General features: G+C 38.1%; 1 protein-coding gene across 10 annotated transcripts in view; it reads left to right on the top strand.

Annotated features, from left to right (window-relative positions):
* CNOT1 (CCR4-NOT transcription complex subunit 1) overlaps positions 1-18343 on the top strand; it is a 106720-nt gene that overhangs the window by 41605 nt on the left and 46772 nt on the right. For all 10 annotated transcript variants that reach the window (XM_045046027.1, XM_045046026.1, XM_023246164.2 and 7 more), the window contains 10 exons: positions 5351-5458; positions 6285-6383; positions 6758-6826; positions 6914-6968; positions 7685-7888; positions 8961-9129; positions 13747-13873; positions 14021-14131; positions 17261-17431; positions 17852-17979. In XM_045046027.1, coding sequence (XP_044901962.1) covers positions 5351-5458; positions 6285-6383; positions 6758-6826; positions 6914-6968; positions 7685-7888; positions 8961-9129; positions 13747-13873; positions 14021-14131; positions 17261-17431; positions 17852-17979 — 1241 coding nt within the window. The remainder of the gene's footprint in view (positions 1-5350; positions 5459-6284; positions 6384-6757; positions 6827-6913; positions 6969-7684; positions 7889-8960; positions 9130-13746; positions 13874-14020; positions 14132-17260; positions 17432-17851; positions 17980-18343) is intronic.

Below are 18343 nucleotides of genomic sequence, written 5' to 3'. Positions count from 1 at the left end.
TCGGACGCCCAACCGACTGCGCCACCCAGGCGCCCCAGCCTTAATTTTCTTAAATATGCAAGCTTGCTTTCATTTCCTTCTGTTATCCTGTCTTTGAGCCAGTCTTTTGCTTTTTCAGGACTTTTCCCCTTCAAAAATTAAAGCAGTTCTTAGAATTTCTTTGGTAGTATGAAATACTGTTTACTGAACTCTTCTATATATTTGGGCAAGTCCTTTCAAATGTATGTTCTCCATCTGTCTTGTTTGTTTCTTTGGTCTGTTTATTTTACAGTTTCTTCCAGATAGGTTCCATGCTGAGTCTCTGGATTTTTGCTCATCTTTGAATTAACCCAATTATTTACTCACTTGTAAACAATCTTGGGGATGCTTGAGAGCTGGGAAGTATGTTGGGGGTAGTCTGCCATTTGTTTTCAAATTCAGTAATGGTTGCCACTGCCACAGCCTCCTCTTCATTCTGCTTCACCAGCATTCTCCTTTGGCTAGATGGTTTGCCCTAGACATTAAAAGTAGCATCTTGAATTTGGTTGTTTCTTCAGCTCTAGCTCCTTTCTCATTCTGCAGTATCTTGATCTGGGTTTCTAAATGGATAGTCTCTTTTCTTTCATGGCTCAGCTGGCCCCTGGTTCCTCAATTGAACAAACAAAGGATATAGGTTTTGGAACATTTATCAGTCCCAAACATTTTTACTTGTGGATTTATCAGTCCCTAATAGAAATCTACATTTGGCCTGTCATTTGAGGTGCTAAAAAATGAGCTCTCTTCCATATCTCTCTGGATCAGTTCTTTCAAGAGTATGTTTTATTGAAAATGGAAATTAGGAAGTTTTTTGTTATTCGGAAAAAAGTGCTCATAGTTCCACCATCTTTGAGTTAGGACTTTGAAAGTTTTGTCCTTAAAATTAATGATTTTCATTAGAATTAACCCTGATTACTTGCTGCATGGTTTTTTCTTGTTCTTTTCAATATATTAAACTGTTTCAAATACATGCACTATTTTTTTTTTTAAACGTTTATTTATTTTTGAGACAGAGAGAGACAGAGCATGAATGGGGGAGGGTCAGAGAGAGGGAGACACAGAATCGGAAACAGGCTCCAGGCTCTGAGCTGTCAGCACAGAGCCCGACGCGGGGCTCGAACTCACAGACCATGAGATCATGACTTGAGCCGAAGTCGGCCGCCTAACCGACTGAGCCACCCAGGCGCCCCATGCACTATTTTTTTTAATAAAGTAACCCAAAGTATATTACAGATAATAACCTGTATATATAATTTTAAGAATTAAAATTGTTTAACAAGTGTAAGAAACACAAAGAGGCTCCATTATTTGTATAAAACATATTACAGTGTAAAAACTGTAATTGTTATATAGAGAGTTACTGCCTTCAGTTTAAATTTTAAAAATCTGGTACTTTATAACTGTAGAATCTTGGGCATATTTTGGACCTTTGAGGTCATTTGTAGGTTAGGTTTTGTATTTTTATATAAATCTTTTTGATCTTGTGTGAAAATCTGTATCCATATATAAATATATAAAATCTGTTTGTACAACAGCTATGGTTGAAGACACAATTCATCAGATAATTGCTGCTTTATAAGTATTCCACCAAAAGAAGAATAAGTATTAATAAGAAGGATTTTTGTTGTTTTGGACTATGAAAGTTACTTGACTACCTTGTAAGATTACTCATAGCATTTGTGGACAACCTTCATTAGTCATTTTCTTATACTTAAAATGAGCTAAAATAAATGGGGCTCTTTCTGTATAAGATGTATTATTTCATGTAATTACCCTTCATACAATTATGTCTTTAATCCTCCTCCATATGTTCTCTAGGGCAGATAGTGCCCCATTTCTCTGACCATTTCACATGATTTTCTGGATCTCTACCATCATAAATGCATTATTTGTTAACGTTCCTCTTACTACATGACTTCTAAATGAGAATGTGTTGTTCTAGCCGCAGATCAGATCATTATAGAAGTATTATGGCATGCCTTTGGTATAATTTATTTTTAATGTAGCCTACAGATTTTATCAGATTGTAAAGTAGTTACTTAACTAAAACTTTGAATTATTTTATTGGTCCCACTCCTGTACAGTGGGTGGAATGTTTTGTTTTGTTTTGTTTTTTTTAAGGTAGGGGGTGAGAGGGAGACAGAGGGAGGGAAATCCGGGGAGGGGCCGGGAGAGGAGAGAGACAACCCCAAGCAGGGATCCCAGCACTGTCAATGCAGAGCCCGACACAGGGCTCAATCTCACGAACTGTGAGATCATGACCTGAGCCAAAAATCAAGAGTCAGACACTTAACCAACCGATTGGGTCAGCCAGGTGCCCCGGAAGGTTTGAATTTTAAGTAAAAATGCATAGGGCTTGGTCTTGTGGGATCAATAAAATCTTGCCATAACATCTTTGTAATCCAAGATCATGTCTTTACAATACCACTATCTGTTTTTTATTAAAGCCTTTTAAAAAAAACTTTATTTTTTTAACATGAAATTTATTGTCAAATTCGTTTCCCTATGAAAAAATTTTTAGAGAGCATGAGTGAAGGAGAGGGGCAGAGGGAGAGGCAGAGAGAGAATCTTAGGCAGGCTCCATGCTCTGTGATCATGACCTGAGCTGAAGTCAGGAGTCGGGATGCTCAACTGACTGAGCCACTGAGGTGCCCCAAAATATCACTTCAGTTTTAGAAGAAAAAAGTGGCTTCTAATGAAGGGCACCATGGTATCACAGAGTGAATATTCCATACACCTAGCAGCTATAAAAACATACCTTCTGATCCTACTACTCTCCAGCAAGTTATGTGTGACATTTGTCCCTTTTTGTTGCAACCTTTATTTTCTTAAAAAATCTGTATTTGTAATGACATGATATTGTTTGTCTATATATACTGAGGGTGGTTGTTAAGATTGAATGGCTGTAATAGAAGCTATAAAATTATATTGTAGAAATAAATGTAAATGGTTAGAAGGGAGCTTCGTAAAATTCTGCCTATTCTAGTTAAAACAAAAAGTTAAATTTGTTTTTTTGGGTTTTGTTGGCTGTGACGACAGTCTAGTGGAATGTCTTCCATCTTTTAGATTGATGTAACAGTACCAGATAAGTCACTAGGTTCAAGAATCATGATCTAGTCTCCTGACTCCCTCTGGCTTTTTTTTTTCTTTTTTGTTATTAAATGCATTTGCATACAGTTTACGTTTTGCCTCAGATGCTCTTTCCTCCAGCTCTATGTGTGGTTTTTGTCACTTCAATATTTTAAGTCTGTTTATATGTTAAATCTTTAGAGAAGGCCTTTCTCAGGCACCACTCGCCCCTCCTATCAATATCACAACACCTTGTTTTGTTTTTTATATGACAGTTTATCAGAAAAATTTCATAGCTTTTTCCCCCTGTGAAAATGTACTTCATGAGAGCTACAGAACCCGTTGGTCTCGTCTCCTGCTGTATTTGCTGTACCTTGAATAGTATCTAGCATGTATTCAGATTTTTGTTAAACCAGATATTCTTGCTCCTCTGAGCAAGAGCTCCATTTGGTTGGAGCATAGATAGATTTATTTCTAATTAATTTGAATTGGCCCTTTAAGATAATGTTTTCAGCATTCCAGGGGATAGTAAAGAATAATCTCTGCCTTTATAGGACTTAAGGAACTGTAAGAACCCACAAACCCAGTACATTGTGAGTAGGGCCACAATAACTTTTAGACATGGAGAAGTTCTTGATTATCTGATTTTATTGATTTTATCTTGAAGATGTATGTGGGACAGTGTAAAAATTGGTCTTATTTGGCTTCCTGTATTTTCTGGCTGGGGAAAACTGAAACTGAAATAAGTTAACTCAGCCAGCTACCACATAATTATGATACAGTACAAAGAGCATAGGATTTGGAGTTGGAGTATGAATCCAGATTTCTCAACTCATCGACTATGTAATTTGATGCTCAAGTTGTCTGATTTAAATGTTCAACTCTTCATCTATAAAATTACAGTAAATTTTGGCAGAGTTGTTGAAGATTAAACCAAGGAAGCTCAGTACTGTACTTAGCCTAAAGTGCAAGTGTTATTTATAATATTTTTTTAATTTTTTTTTAATGTTTGTTTATTTTTGAGACAGAGACAGAGCATGAATGGGGGAGGGGCAGAGAGAGAGGGAGACACAGAATCGGAAGCAGGCTCCAGGCTCTGAGCCATCAGCCCAGAGCCTGACGCGGGGCTCGAACTCACGAACCGTGAGATCGTGACCTGAGCTGAAGTCGGACGCTCAACTGACTGAGCCACCCAGGCGCCCCAATATAATATTTTTAAAAAGCATTTAATAAGAGAATGATTACTTACTCTGTACTTAAAATGCACTATTCTTTTCTAGACTAGATGCAAAGACGTGAGTATAACTGCACAAATTCCCTGTTCTTGTACAACTTAAAGTCTAGTGAGGGACATAGAAAATAAACATAAATTATCAGGTGATTTTAAGTGCTATAGTGAAAAGTAATGCAGGGTGAAGGGGAGATTGTGGGGCAGGTCATGTAGTTATGAAAGGAACTGATAGAACAGCCCGTGTTAGCATTCTGAAGCTTTCTAATTAGAATAGCAGTAACATTGGTAAATTTGAGAAACAACACAAAACTAATAGAGCCCAGGGGCAGCATCTAAATAAAGTACTGAAGTCAGACTGTTTTTTTTTTAGGGCCTTGCCTTGTAGGTTATTGTAATGAGTTACAGTTGTCTTAAATTTCAGGTTACATATTTAGGGTACAAATAATGCACAGAAAAAGTGATACTCTTACAGCTCCAGTTTGTTACAAAATTGTTGCCTTACAACTTAAAAAAAACAGCCACTTAATATTCTTACTACATGTCATTTATGTTACTTGGTGTTTTGGTTTAGATGTTGACCAAAGTGCACACAGTTTTATATACATGGACTGGTTAGTGGTTAGTTTCTTGTTTTTTTTTCCCCTGCCAGTGACTGTAGGAAACATTAAAAAAAACCTTTAATTATAAAATATGGGTACCTCTATTTCATTAATTCCAATAACTCTTATTCAACATGAAAAATTAATATTGAGATTTGCCTAGAGACTTTTTTAATCCCCTTAAAAATATTTATTCATTTTTGGGAGAGAGAGCGTGAGTGGGGGAGGATCAGAGAGAGAGAGAGAGGAAGGACAGAGGATCTGAAGTGGGCTCTGCACGGACAGCAGTGAACCCAATGCAGGGCTCGAACTGATGAACTGTGAGATCATGACCTGAGCTGAAGTCAGACATTCAACCCCCTGAGCCACTCAGGCACCCCAAGTTTTTCAATCCTCCTTAATGTTGACTATAAATTCATATTTTTGGTCTTTTTAGATTGTGAATCGGCACGGTCCTGAGGCAGACAGGCATTTATTACGCTGCCTATTTTCGCATGTGGATTTCAGTGGCGATGGTAAAAGCAGTGGCAAAGATTTTCATCAGGTATTGGGGCTTACAGAGCTTATGTTTACTTAGATCTAATTGTTCAGCAAATTGCATTTTGGGCATAGTGTGTATATTAAGTGACATATACAAATCATCCAGAGGTAATCTCAGCTGAATGACTAAAAAGTATTGGGACTTGTGTTTTTGTTTTTTTTTCCTTTCTTTCTCCTTCCTGACTACAGAGCTTTACAGCTACCTAGTTCAGGCTTAGAGTGCTGGGGATCAGGCCTGCCTGAAGGAAGTAGAAATGAGGGGGGGAATACTGCTTGACAAGTAAGTAAGGCAGAGAGAGAGCCTCTTTTTCTTAAAACAAAAAAACAAAAACTTTTTTTTTTTTTTTAATGTTTATTCATTTTTGAGAGAGACGAGCACGAGCACGGGAGGGGCAGAGAGAGGGAGACACAATTAGAAGCAGGCTCCAGGCTCTGAGCTGTTAGCATGGAGCTCAACTTGGCGCTCATGATCTGTGAGATCACATCCTGAGCTGAAGTTGGACAATTAACCGACTGAGCCACCCAGGTGCCCCAGGACTGTCTTTTTCTAGATTGAGTTTCTTTGGCTTGATTTTCAATCTGCTAATAATCTGTCATGATGTTATTCCTTATAGATACCTTGTCGTTGGACTCTATTTTGTAGAAATGTTGGTTTAACACTTGCTGCTAATAGACTCTACCAGTTTAAATGTGATTTTAAAGAGCTGATTTGATAATGTAGAAACAATATCCAATATTGGATTACACTTCACTGTTCTGAGTATCTCTGCATCTGTTTGTGAAGAAGATGAATGTTTATGCTAATGAAAATTCACTTTTTATTTTTAAAGACTCAGTTTCTGATTCAGGAGTGTGCGTCGCTGATTACAAAGCCAAATTTTATCTCGACGCTGTCCTATGCCATTGATAATCCATTGCACTATCAGAAGGTTGGTATTGCTTTTATCTTTAGTAGTCCTAAGGATGTGACTTTCTGAAAAGACCTTAAATCTTGATATCATAATGACACGTTGTAATTTAAAAATCTCAGTAGTTACTTTAGGGTTTTTTAGTTTTCTAACAAAATCAAGATGGTTCATTTGATCATAAATAGAACCTTAACTAAAACCAGATCATGCAAAGGCTTGTCAGTCCATAGTTCTAGGACTTGGTGTATTCTTTCTAGCAACACTACAGAATTATGTCACTCCTGTGTAGCACCATATTTGGGTGAATAGATGCTTTTATAAACTTACTGAAAATCCTAAGTTTGTCTTGTTTTTTAAGTTCTTCTTGTTTTGAAATGAAGTTTGGTTTGTTTCAGAGTTTAAAGCCTGCACCCCACTTATTTGCCCAGCTGAGTAAAGTTCTCAAGTTAAGCAAAGTACAAGAGGTATGTGATTTAAAAAGAGATACATGCAAAATTGGAATTAAAAACAGCCAGTCGACTCTTTGATCAATCTAACCCTTCTTGTTTCAGGTAATTTTTGGCCTTGCCCTCTTGAATTCTTCCAGTTCAGATCTTAGAGGTTTTGGTAAGTTCTTTTTTCTTAGAGATCCTGTAGTGAAGTTATTTCTTTAAAATCCATGAGTTTTTGAATCTTGAGGCACCATAGTTTAGATTTAGAGAGTAAGATAATCTAAGATTATTTTCTTTTGGCCTCTCTTATGAATGTGTGTATGCATAGTAAAACCTAATATAATATAAAATTTACCTTCATAAACATTTAAAATTTTTAAAAAATTTTTTTAAATTAAAAAAATGTTTATTTTGAGAGAGAATATGAGTGGGGGAGAGGGTGGAGACAGTGAATCCCAAACAGTCTCCATGCTGTCAGTGCAGAGGCCGACGTGGGGCTCCCATCTCAGGACTGCAAGATCACAACCTGGGCTGATATGAAGAGTTGGGTGCTTAACTGACTGAGCCACCCAGGCACCCCCTTCTTCATAACCATTTTTAAATGTATAGTTCAGTAATACTTATATTCACATTGTTGTGTAATAGATGTCTGGAATTCTTTGTTTTGCAAAACTGATACACTATACCCACCGAACAGCTCTCCATTTCCCCCTCCTACCAGCCCCCAGCAGTTGGTCTCTTATTTTATACTTGCCACCTAGAACTGTGAAAATATTAGAGGGTGAAGGGTGAGTTGGTGAATAAGAATGATGGTCATCTGTGTTCTGATGTGGCTCTTTACCCATTGTGGTGTTAAAGTAACTTGTGATTTTTGGTTTACCTGACTTTTAGCTGCCCAGTTCATCAAACAGAAGCTTCCTGATCTTCTGCGTTCTTACATTGACGCAGACGTCAGTGGAAATCAAGAAGGTGGCTTCCAAGATATAGCAATAGAGGTCCTACATCTCCTCCTCTCCCATCTCCTCTTTGGGCAGAAGGGAGCTTTTGGAGTTGGACAGGAACAAATAGACGCTTTTCTTAAGACGCTGCGCAGAGGTAAAGGAGTGTCTGTTGCCTACAAAAGATGATTTCGTGACAAGGATTTTAGAATATAAGTGAAGACCATGATTTATCTATAAGTTGGTAATTTTTTGAGGAAGTAATTTGTAATTTTAGTTATGAAAGTTAAAGCCTCATAGGAAAGGTATAAAATGAACATAACTGTAGTAATATTGTTATGTAGATACAGTCTTGGTTAAGACTTGGTATATTTCCATGTAGTCTTTTTTCTCCCTTAGGGTGATGGAGACTACACTGTGGTGACATGTTCTTTTTACTTAAGAAAATTGGTCATTATTGATATACCCACTTTGCCTATCTGGCTATTTGAAATGCTATGCTAAGAGAACTCTTGGCTTCTATTGTTGCCATTCTTCTTTTCTCCCATCTTTCTTTTAGAGATATAAGTAGTCTTTTTGAAACAAATCTTTTTTTTTTTTAATATTTTTTTAAAACTTGATTTATTTATTTTTGAGAGAATGGGTGGCAGAGAGAGAATCCCAAGCAGGCTCAACGCTATCAACATGAAGCCTGATGTGGGGCTCAAACTCTGTGAGATCACCACTTTTAACTGACTGAGCCACCCAGGCATCCCTAAAACAAGTCTTGATAATAAACTAACCACTGTCCATTTCCACTGTTACTTTGCTTTCTGATGTTTAAATACCTGAATTTTAAACTGCATTAACTTTCTCAGTGATAAGTTTTCTTATCAATGAAACAAATAGACAATGATATTTCGATGGTCTCTGATGCTTTCTTTGTATGAGAACTGATAGTTAATCTTGTGAAATTTTAAAGTAATATTTAGGATGTGAATTGGCCACCAGATATTGGGATCCTAGCATAAAAACTTAACAAATATACTTGAGCAATTTTTGTGATGAGGAAATATTCAAATTTTGGAGTCGGTGTTAAAGTTGTAACTTGGGCTAGCTGGATTGGAAAAAACTGAATAACCTTTGAACATGAACTTGTGGAGGATTCAGATTTGGGGGCTTTTAAAGACAGTAAATGAGAATAGTTTGTTTTTCATCAGTTTAGCAATTACAATCTTTTCCTCCTTCAGATTTTCCTCAGGAACGCTGTCCCGTGGTGCTTGCACCACTTTTATACCCTGAAAAACGGGACATTCTAATGGACAGGATCCTGCCTGATTCCGGAGGGGTAGCTAAAACCATGATGGAGAGTTCCTTGGCTGATTTCATGCAGGAAGTAGGCTATGGCTTTTGTGCAAGGTTGGTAGTAAGATACACTAAACTTCTGTTTACTCCTGTGCCAAATATGATGTAATTCTTTAAGGCAAGTTGCTAACATTACTTAATGTGCTATTATCTTTGCCTCTTAAGAATTTTACTTCCGAATTTAATCTTCCACATATAGGCATACCTCGTTTTGCTGTGCTTCACTTTGTTGTGCTTTGCAGATACTGCACTTTTTACAAATTGAAGGTTTGTGGCAACCCTGTGTTGAGGAAGTCTGTTGGCACTATTTTTCCAATAACGTGCTTACTTTGTGTCTCTGTCACATTTTGATAATTTCTCACAGTATTTCAAAGTGTTTCATACTGTATTTGTTATGGTTATCTATAACTCAACCAAAAGCTCAGGTGATGGTTAGCAATTTTCAGCAAAAAGTATTTTTTTAATTAAGGTATGTACATTTTGTTTAGACCTAATGCTGTTGCACACTTGATAGACTACAGTATAGTGTAAACATAACTTACATGCTGGGAAATCAAAAAATTCATTTGGCTTTATTGCAGTGGTCTGGAACTGAAACTACAAAATCTCTGAGATACGCCTCTACTAGTTTTGGTGACAGCTGTAAATATCATGGTGGCTAAATTTCTGTCTCTTTATCTCTAGTTTCCCAAATTTAGAAATCATAGGTTCCTAGCCTAGTTGCTAGGATAGACATTTTTAGCTTTTGGGGGAGAGAGAGCATTGAGGCAAGTGTTTATGGAAATTGTATCATTTCCTACCTCATGAGTTTAACTTTCTCTTCCCTCCCTGAACCTTCAAATCCCCACTGTACCTTCCTTTTCTACAGCCTTCCTTTTCTCCCTGTTTTATAGCCACCTCTTGAATGTTTTTCTCACTTGTGAAGGGCCCCCAAGGAGATAGTTTCACCCTTTTGGTAGCACTCAGGACTTGATAAAGGGGATTGTCATTATTTTCCTGAGAGGAATTAAGGATATTAATGTGCTTTGCTTTTACTTTAAATGTAGCTTTTAATTTTTTTTTTTTTAATGTTTATTTTTGAGAGCGAGAGAGTATGAACAGGGGTGGGGCATAGACAGCAGGGGAGGGACAGAGGATCTGAAGCAGGCTCTGTGCTAATAGCAGTGAGCCTTGTGCAGGGTTTGAACTCATGAACCGTGAGATCATGCCCTGAAACCAAAGTTGGACGCTCAACTGACTGAGCCACCCTTGTGCCCCAGCTTTTAATGTTTTAAAAACTCTTCATACAAACCAAATCTACATTTATTTTTGAAAATGTGTTTGTGGGTATGTGTATGTGCCTGGTATAAAACTTGTTTAGTTAAACTTCAAGGTGTAAAGTAGCAAAGTTAGGGTACATTTTCAAGGCTATGTTCATACCAGAATAATCAAACTCACCTTGAGTATCAGTATTTTATTTTATTTTAAAACTTTATTTAAGTAATCTCTACACCTAACGTGGCGCTCAGACTCATGACCCTGAGATTAATAAGAATCCTGTGCTTTCCTGAATGAGCCAGCTAGGTCCCCTGTGTGTTAGTATTTTATATTTATGTATGTATTATTTCTAGAAGTTTGTTTATTTTGGGAGAGACAGTACAAGTTGGGGAGGGAGAAAGAGAATCCAGGCAGGCTCTGCACCGTCAGCACAGAGCCTGATGTGTGGGACTCGAACCCACGAACCATGAGGTCATGATCTAAGCCGAAACCAAGAGTTGGGCACTTAACCAACTGAGCCACCCAGGCGGCCCCTCCCCCACACCGAGTATCAGCATTTAAAAAAAAATTTTTAACGTTTATTTATTTTTTGAGAGACAGAGAGCATTAGCAGGGGAGGGGTAGAGAGAGAGGGAGTCACAGATTCCAAAGCAGGCTCCAGGCTCCGTGCTGTCAGCACAGAGTCCGACGTGGGTCTCGAACCCACGAACTGCGAGACCATGACCTTAGCCGATGTTGGACGCTTAACCCACTGAGCCCACCGAGCCTACCCAGGCACCCCTCGAGTATCGGTATTTTATTTATTTTTTTATTAAAAAAATTTTTTTTCTACTTTTTTTTTTTTTTCAACGTTTTTATTTTATTTTTGGGACAGAGAGAGACAGAGCATGAACAGGGGAGGGGCAGAGAGAGAGGGAGACACAGAATCGGAAATAGGCTCCAGGCTCCGAGCCATCAGCCCAGAGCCCGACGCGGGGCTCGAACTCACGGACCGCGAGATCGTGACCTGGCTGAACTCGGACGCTTAACTGACTGAGCCACCCAGGTGCCCCCCCAAAAAAATTTTTTTTTATTTTTTATTTTTATTTTATTTATTTTTATTTTTTTTTATTTTTTTATTTTTTTTATATGAAATTTATTGACAAATTGGTTTCCATACAACACCCAGTGCTCATCCCAGAAGGTGCCCTCCTCGATACCCATCACCCACCCTCTCCCCCCCTCCCACCCCCCATCAACCCTCAGTTTGTTCTCAGTTTTTAAGAGTCTCTTATGCTTTGGCTCTCTCCCACTCTAACCTGTTTTGTTTTTTTTTTTTCCTTCCCCTCCCCCATGGGTTCCTGTTAAGTTTCTCAGGATCCACATAAGAGTGAAACCATATGGTATCTGTCTTTCTCTGTATGGCTTATTTCACTTAGCATCACACTCTCCAGTTCCATCCACGTTGCTACAAAAGGCCATATTTCATTTTTTCTCATTGCCACGCAGAATTCCATTGTGTATATAAACCACAATTTCTTTATCCATTCATCAGTTGATGGACATTTAGGCTCTTTCCATAATTTGGCTATTGTTGAGGGTGCTGCTATGAACATTGGGGTACAAGTGGCCCTATGCATCAGTACTCCTGTATCCCTTGGATAAATTCCTAGCAGTGCTATTGCTGGGTCATAGGGTAGGTCTATTTTTAATTTTCTGAGGAACCTCCACACTGTTTTCCAGAGCGGCTGCACCAATTTGCATTCCCACCAACAGTGCAAGAGGGTTCCCGTTTCTCCACATCCTCTCCAGCATCTAGAGTCTCCTGATTTGTTCATTTTGGCCACTCTGACTGGCGTGAGGTGATACCTGAGTGTGGTTTTGATTTGTATTTCCCTGATAAGGAGCGATGCTGAACATCTTTTCATGTGCCTGTTGGCCATCCGGATGTCTTCTTTAGAGAAGTGTCTATTCATGTTTTCTGCCCATTTCTTCACTGGGTTATTTGTTTTTCGGGTGTGGAGTTTGGTGAGCTCTTTATAGATTTTGGATACTAGCCCTTTGTCCGATATGTCATTTGCGAATATCTTTTCCCATTCCGTTGGTTGCCTTTTAGTTTTGTTGGTTGTTTCCTTTGCTGTGCAGAAGCTTTTTATCTTCATAAGGTCCCAGTAATTCACTTTTGCTTTTAATTTCCTTGCCTTTGGGGATGCGTCGAGTAAGAGATTGCTACGGCTGAGGTCAGAGAGGTCTTTTCCTGCTTTCTCCTCTAAGGTTTTGATGGTTTCCTGTCTCACATTTAGGTCCTTTATCCATTTTGAGTTTATTTTTGTGAATGGTGTGAGAAAGTGGTCTAGTTTCAACCTTCTGCATGTTGCTGTCCAGTTCTCCCAGCACCATTTGTTAAAGAGGCTCTCTTTTTTCCATTGGATGTTCTTTCCTGCTTTGTCAAAGATGAGTTGGCCATACGTTTGTGGGTCTAGTTCTGGGGTTTCTATTCTATTCCATTGGTCTATGTGTCTGTTTTTGTGCCAAAAAAATTTTTTTTAATGTTTATTTATTTTTGAGACAGAGCATGAATGGGGGGAGGGTCAGAGAGAGAGGGAGACACAGAATCCAAAGCAGGCTCCAGGCTCTGAGCTGCCAGCACAGAGCCCGACGCGGGGCTCGAACTCACGGGCCGCGAGATCACGACCTGAGCCGAAGTCGGCCGCCCAACCGACTGAGCCACCCAGGCGTCCCTCGAGTATCATTATTTTAAAGAGTAACTTGATTCATGTTGAAGATGGAAGAAGTTAATTTTATTTGTCTTTGTGAAAAATAATCATTACTCTTGGCTCATACTTTATTCCACTGATTTTTTTTTTATGTTTATTTTGAGAGAGAGCTTGCGAGCAGGGATGTGGCAGAGAGAAAGAGGGAGAGAGAATCTCGAGCAGGCTCCACATTGTCAGTGCACAGTTGGACATGCGGCTCCATCTCATGAATGTGAGATCATGACCTGAGCCAAAATCACAAGTCAGACGCTTAAATGACTGAGCCACCCAGGCGCCCCTCTTCCACTGATCTTTTAAACTTCTGCCATTTTCCTTTTTCTCTCTAGTTTTACTGAGAAATAGTTGATACCCATCACTGTACAAGTTTAAGCATATAGCCTGATGGTTTTGATTTACATACGTTACGAAATGGTTGCCATGATAGATTCAGCTCATATCTACCATGTAATATAGATACAGCAAAAAGGGAAAGAAAGCTTTCCCATTTTCTTAGTTACGTAGGTGGTTTTTATATTCCTAGCTATATGAAAGTAACATGGAACGAAGCTGGTATTAGTAAAAGTCTAAGGATTTCACTTAAGGATTATTTTATATTAGCATTTCTTATCTTTGGTATGAAGGGTGGAAACATTTTTCTGAAGTTTATTTTCTGTTTCAGTATTGAAGAATGTCGCAATATAATCATGCAGTTTGGTGTCCGAGAGGTTACAGCTGCCCAGGTTGCCAGGGTTTTGGGAATGATGGCTCGAACTCATTCAGGATTGACAGATGGAATTCCATTACAGGTAAGTGTAGAAGTCAACTATTATACAATTTGAATTAATGTCCTGCCCTCTTTATTTATTAAGTTACAGTATGATTGATTGTTCTACCAACCAGAGCTGAACACATTAAGTAGTTGGTTTTGTTTAATTCAAATTTTACTTGTACAGAGTATCTCTGCTCCTGGCAGTGGGATCTGGAGTGATGGAAAAGATAAAAGTGACGGAGCACAGGCACACACGTGGAATGTAGAAGTCTTGATTGATGTTCTCAAAGAACTGGTGAGTACATGTAATCATGATTTTATATTCATTATGTTAATATGATGTAGCCCAAAGAAAGCAAACTGTAACAAATAAAATTCTGCTGAATAAGCCGTAGTGTTTTGGTGTTCCTGACTTCATTGGCTCCAAAGTAATGAAGTGTCCAAGATGATTATGTACTGGAGATGGTTTATAATCAAATACCAGTTTTGTTCATTAGGAGTTGTTGCTGCGCAGTTCTCAGTGATACTACCGAGGTGATTTGGTGGAGTCCTGGTGTGGTTAGTTTGGAGGGACAGCTTTATTTCATAGTAATAATTGTATAAAGAATTACCAAGAAAGGAGGCCTTCTGAAAATTTTCTGGGAAGTGCAACAGAAATCTTGCTATCTTTTTTTATGGTGGCTAAGGATAATAAAAATCCATACTTCTCTTAACGACTTTCACTTCTAGAATATCCACAAACTAAATAATTGGCCCCCAGATAAAGTACTTCTCCTAAAATATTAAAATGCTTAAATAAAATATGTAGGAATGAAACTTGGAAATTTTGAAAGGGAGTGATGAAATTTAGTCATTGGGAGAATAGTGCAGTCAAGGTGTAATAGCTTTAGTCTCATTCATAAAATGTCAAGGAACAAAATATAACATTAAAGACTACATATACATATTTATAACACTCTTTGTGTCAGGTCATTTAGCTATTCTAAGCCTCCGTTTTAATTTTCCATGTTTGTAACTTATAGATAGAGTTGTTACGGTTGTCTGTATTACCTTACTATTAACATTATGGATCTTTAAATTTTTCTTAGTAGTAGGTGGAGTCACAGTGTTCAGACCTATTTTCTTTTAGTAATAGGATAAAATAATACTTGATCATGGCAGAAAATTTGGAAAATGAAAAGCAAAATACAGCCATAGTTTCATGTACAGATACACTAGTTAGTTACTGTTGTTTTTATTCTGTGGTTGTTATGCAAAAGTGAAGAACATGCCCTTTTCACTCAGTAGTTTCATTATTGTACTTTATTGCCCTATTGAAAATATATTGCCCTACTGAAAATAATTTCTCTTTAAAAATTGCAGACAAGGACAGTATTTTCATGTTATCTGAACCTATTTTCTGTTTTCAGAGATTGTAAAAGGCTATAAAATGGAGTGCCTACACTGTGGGTTTGAACACTTGAGTTAGTAACCTGTTTTCTTCCTTCTTCTTTTTTCTTCTCATATATTAGGGTTTTTTGTACTTAAAAAAAATGTACATTAAATTTTTTTTTTTAATTTAACATTTATTTTTTTATTTTTTTTTTTAAATTTTTTTTTTCAACGTTTTTTTATTTTTGGGACACAGAGACAGAGCATGAATGGGGGATGGGCAGAGAGAGAGGGAGACACAGAATCGGAAACAGGCTCCAGGCTCTGAGCCATCAGCCCAGAGCCCAACGTGGGGCTCGAACTCACGGACCGCAAGATCGTGACCTGGCTGAAGTCGGACGCTCAACCGACTGCGCCACCCAGGCGCCCCTTAACATTTATTTTTGAGAGCGCGAGCATGAGTGGGGGGGGGGGGGGCGGGGAGAGAAACAGGCCCCGTGCTTTTAGCGTAAACCCGATGTGGGGCTTGACCTCAAAAACTATGAGATCATGACCTGAGTCGAAGTTGGATGCTTAACCAACTGAACCACCCAGGTGCCCATTTTGTACATTTTTTGTAGACAGGAGCAGGAAACCATTTCAGATACATTTTGGGTCAATGATTTTTTTTCTCCATTGCTCACCAACAAATGGAAGAAACCACAGGGGATTCTTACAGTTGTACCAAAGTAGCCTGTGGATTTACCAAATTCGTCTCTATGATAAGGCTGTTTAATAGTATATTAATGGTTCTGTTCTGTCACAGTCATTGAAGCAAATTTTAGAAAGAAAAACAATCTTATTTTCTCAGTGCTCTTATTGGCTTGGAGTGAGTACTTAATTTGAAGTTTGTGTTTGTACCGTTGCTTTTTTCTTAAGTGTATTTATTTAGAGAGAGAGAATAAGTTAGTTGGGAGAGAGGCAGAGAGAGAGGAGAGAGACAATCCCAAGTAGTTTCCGTGCTGTTGGTGCAGAGCCCCACGCAAGGCTTGATAACGACGAACCTTGAGATCATGACCTGAGCTGAAGTCAAGATTCGGACCCTCAAATGATTGAGCCCCCCAGGCGTCCCTGTACTGTTACTTTTATAAAAAGCAAGCGTTAATGTCTTCATGACTTGAAAGGGGTCACCTTGGAGCAAAACTAAACTGACCATGATGCTTTGAAGAGTTTTAAATACAAAGTGTGGACAGCCTCTTTCTTCTTAAGCATAAAATAAACTTACTACTTTGTGCAGAGTGATAAATTATCTTCTATAAACTGGTTAACTTTGCTTTGTGTTTTCTTAAGGAGTCTCATACTGATTTTTGTTGAGTACCTTTTCATAGAACGTTTTTTCAATGGAATTTTCAATCATTTTGACATAAAGAATTTAAACCACTTTTCCTGATACAATTGGTATACTTTCTGGAGAGATCTTTAGTTAATTAAGAATGGTATTTGGGGAGGGGCACCTCTGGGTAGCTCAGTTGGGTAAGCATCCAACTTTTCATCTTGGCTCATGTCATGATCACATAGTTTGTGAGCTTGAGTCACGTGGGCTCTGTGTGGATGGCATGGAGCCTTGCTTGGGTTTCTCTCCCTCACTCTCTGCCCTTCCCAAGCTGGCCCTGTCTCTCTCTGTCTCTCAAAAGATAAACTTAAAAATCCCTTTTTTAAAATAATGGTATTTGGGATAATTGATTTATCTTTGCTACTTTGTTCCAAGTTAGTAGAATCTTGGCTTAAAACCGAGTCATTGATGTAAGAGTTTTGCCAGACTGGGATGGGAGTGTTAGTTGAACTAGTCAGAAATATGTCATGAACTGAAAGGTTGGAGTGCCTCGCTAGAAGAGCTGGTTTATTTTGAATATGAAGTATTTACTTTTCTAAGTCTCTAGAAATGCCAGATATTTTGAGTTTATAATTAGAACATTTTAATTTAATTTCAGATTTAATTTGGCTCTGGATAAAGCATAAAAATGTTTACAGTTTTTGTCCATTCATTCGATTTTGAAATGTTTTTCTGTTTTAGAACCCGAGTTTGAATTTCAAGGAAGTAACTTATGAACTGGACCATCCTGGATTTCAAATTCGTGATAGTAAAGGACTTCATAATGTGGTTTATGGCATTCAGAGGGGTCTAGGAATGGAAGTGTTCCCAGTCGACCTCATATATAGACCTTGGAAACATGCAGAAGGCCAGGTGAGCTGATGGTGTTTAGCTTTGGAAGAGGAAGCACATAATGACTTATTCCTTATGTAGTGCCATCTGTCCATTGATTAAAACATTCTTTTAAAATAGAATTTGTTTTGTGTAGTTCAGGATAGCAGAGACTGTCAGTTTTGAAAAGATTATTATCTTGGTTTATCGTAGTTTAGTACTAATCAAACTCTAAGTGAAGCAAACCGTTTCCCCAACTATTTGTCTCCAACACCATTTTATCTCATACCTTTCATCTGTTTGAATTGTCTGTGGCTTCAAAAGAGCAGAAAGTTAATGTTTTAAAGGGAAATTGGCATTCTAGTAACCTTAAGATTGAGATTAGCTGAATGAAAATGTTTCAGATTTTCATAGCATTTGCAGTCATTTATGGTGGTAAGGACTTTTTTCCTCTTGTTCCAGCTCTCTTTTATTCAGCATTCCCTTATAAATCCAGAGATCTTCTGTTTTGCTGACTATCCCTGTCATACGGTTGCCACTGATATTCTGAAAGCACCACCAGAGGATGACAATCGAGAAATTGCCACATGGTAAACACTCTCCTCTAACGTTTCTTGAAAGGATAACTTGTGCTTTTTTGCAGCAGAAAATTAATAGGGAGCAACTACATAGTTAAAAGGTTTTTCTGAAACAGTAGACTTTAAATTTTTAGATGGGTGTTAATGGATAAAAATCTAATTTTAGTCCCATTGGCACTAGATAGTTACATTTTTTCCTCTCTAAGGTCTGCCACTGGGTATTCTCTGAAACTGTCAAATATTGGAAAAGAGGTTTGTACTTCTCCTTTAGATTAGATCCTTTTCTTCTGCCTACAAATTTACTTTCTTTCCTTTGTAAGTAGCTCAAGTTGGCCAAACCATCCATTCTAATCCTTTCAGCTAAATTACCTAGTTT

This window comes from Felis catus, chromosome E2 (genome assembly GCF_018350175.1).
Source record: "Felis catus isolate Fca126 chromosome E2, F.catus_Fca126_mat1.0, whole genome shotgun sequence".
In the NCBI taxonomy this organism is placed as follows: Eukaryota; Metazoa; Chordata; class Mammalia; order Carnivora; family Felidae; genus Felis; species Felis catus.
The sequence above is the reverse complement of the archived record's forward strand: the minus strand, read 5'-3'. Positions and strand labels throughout refer to the sequence as shown.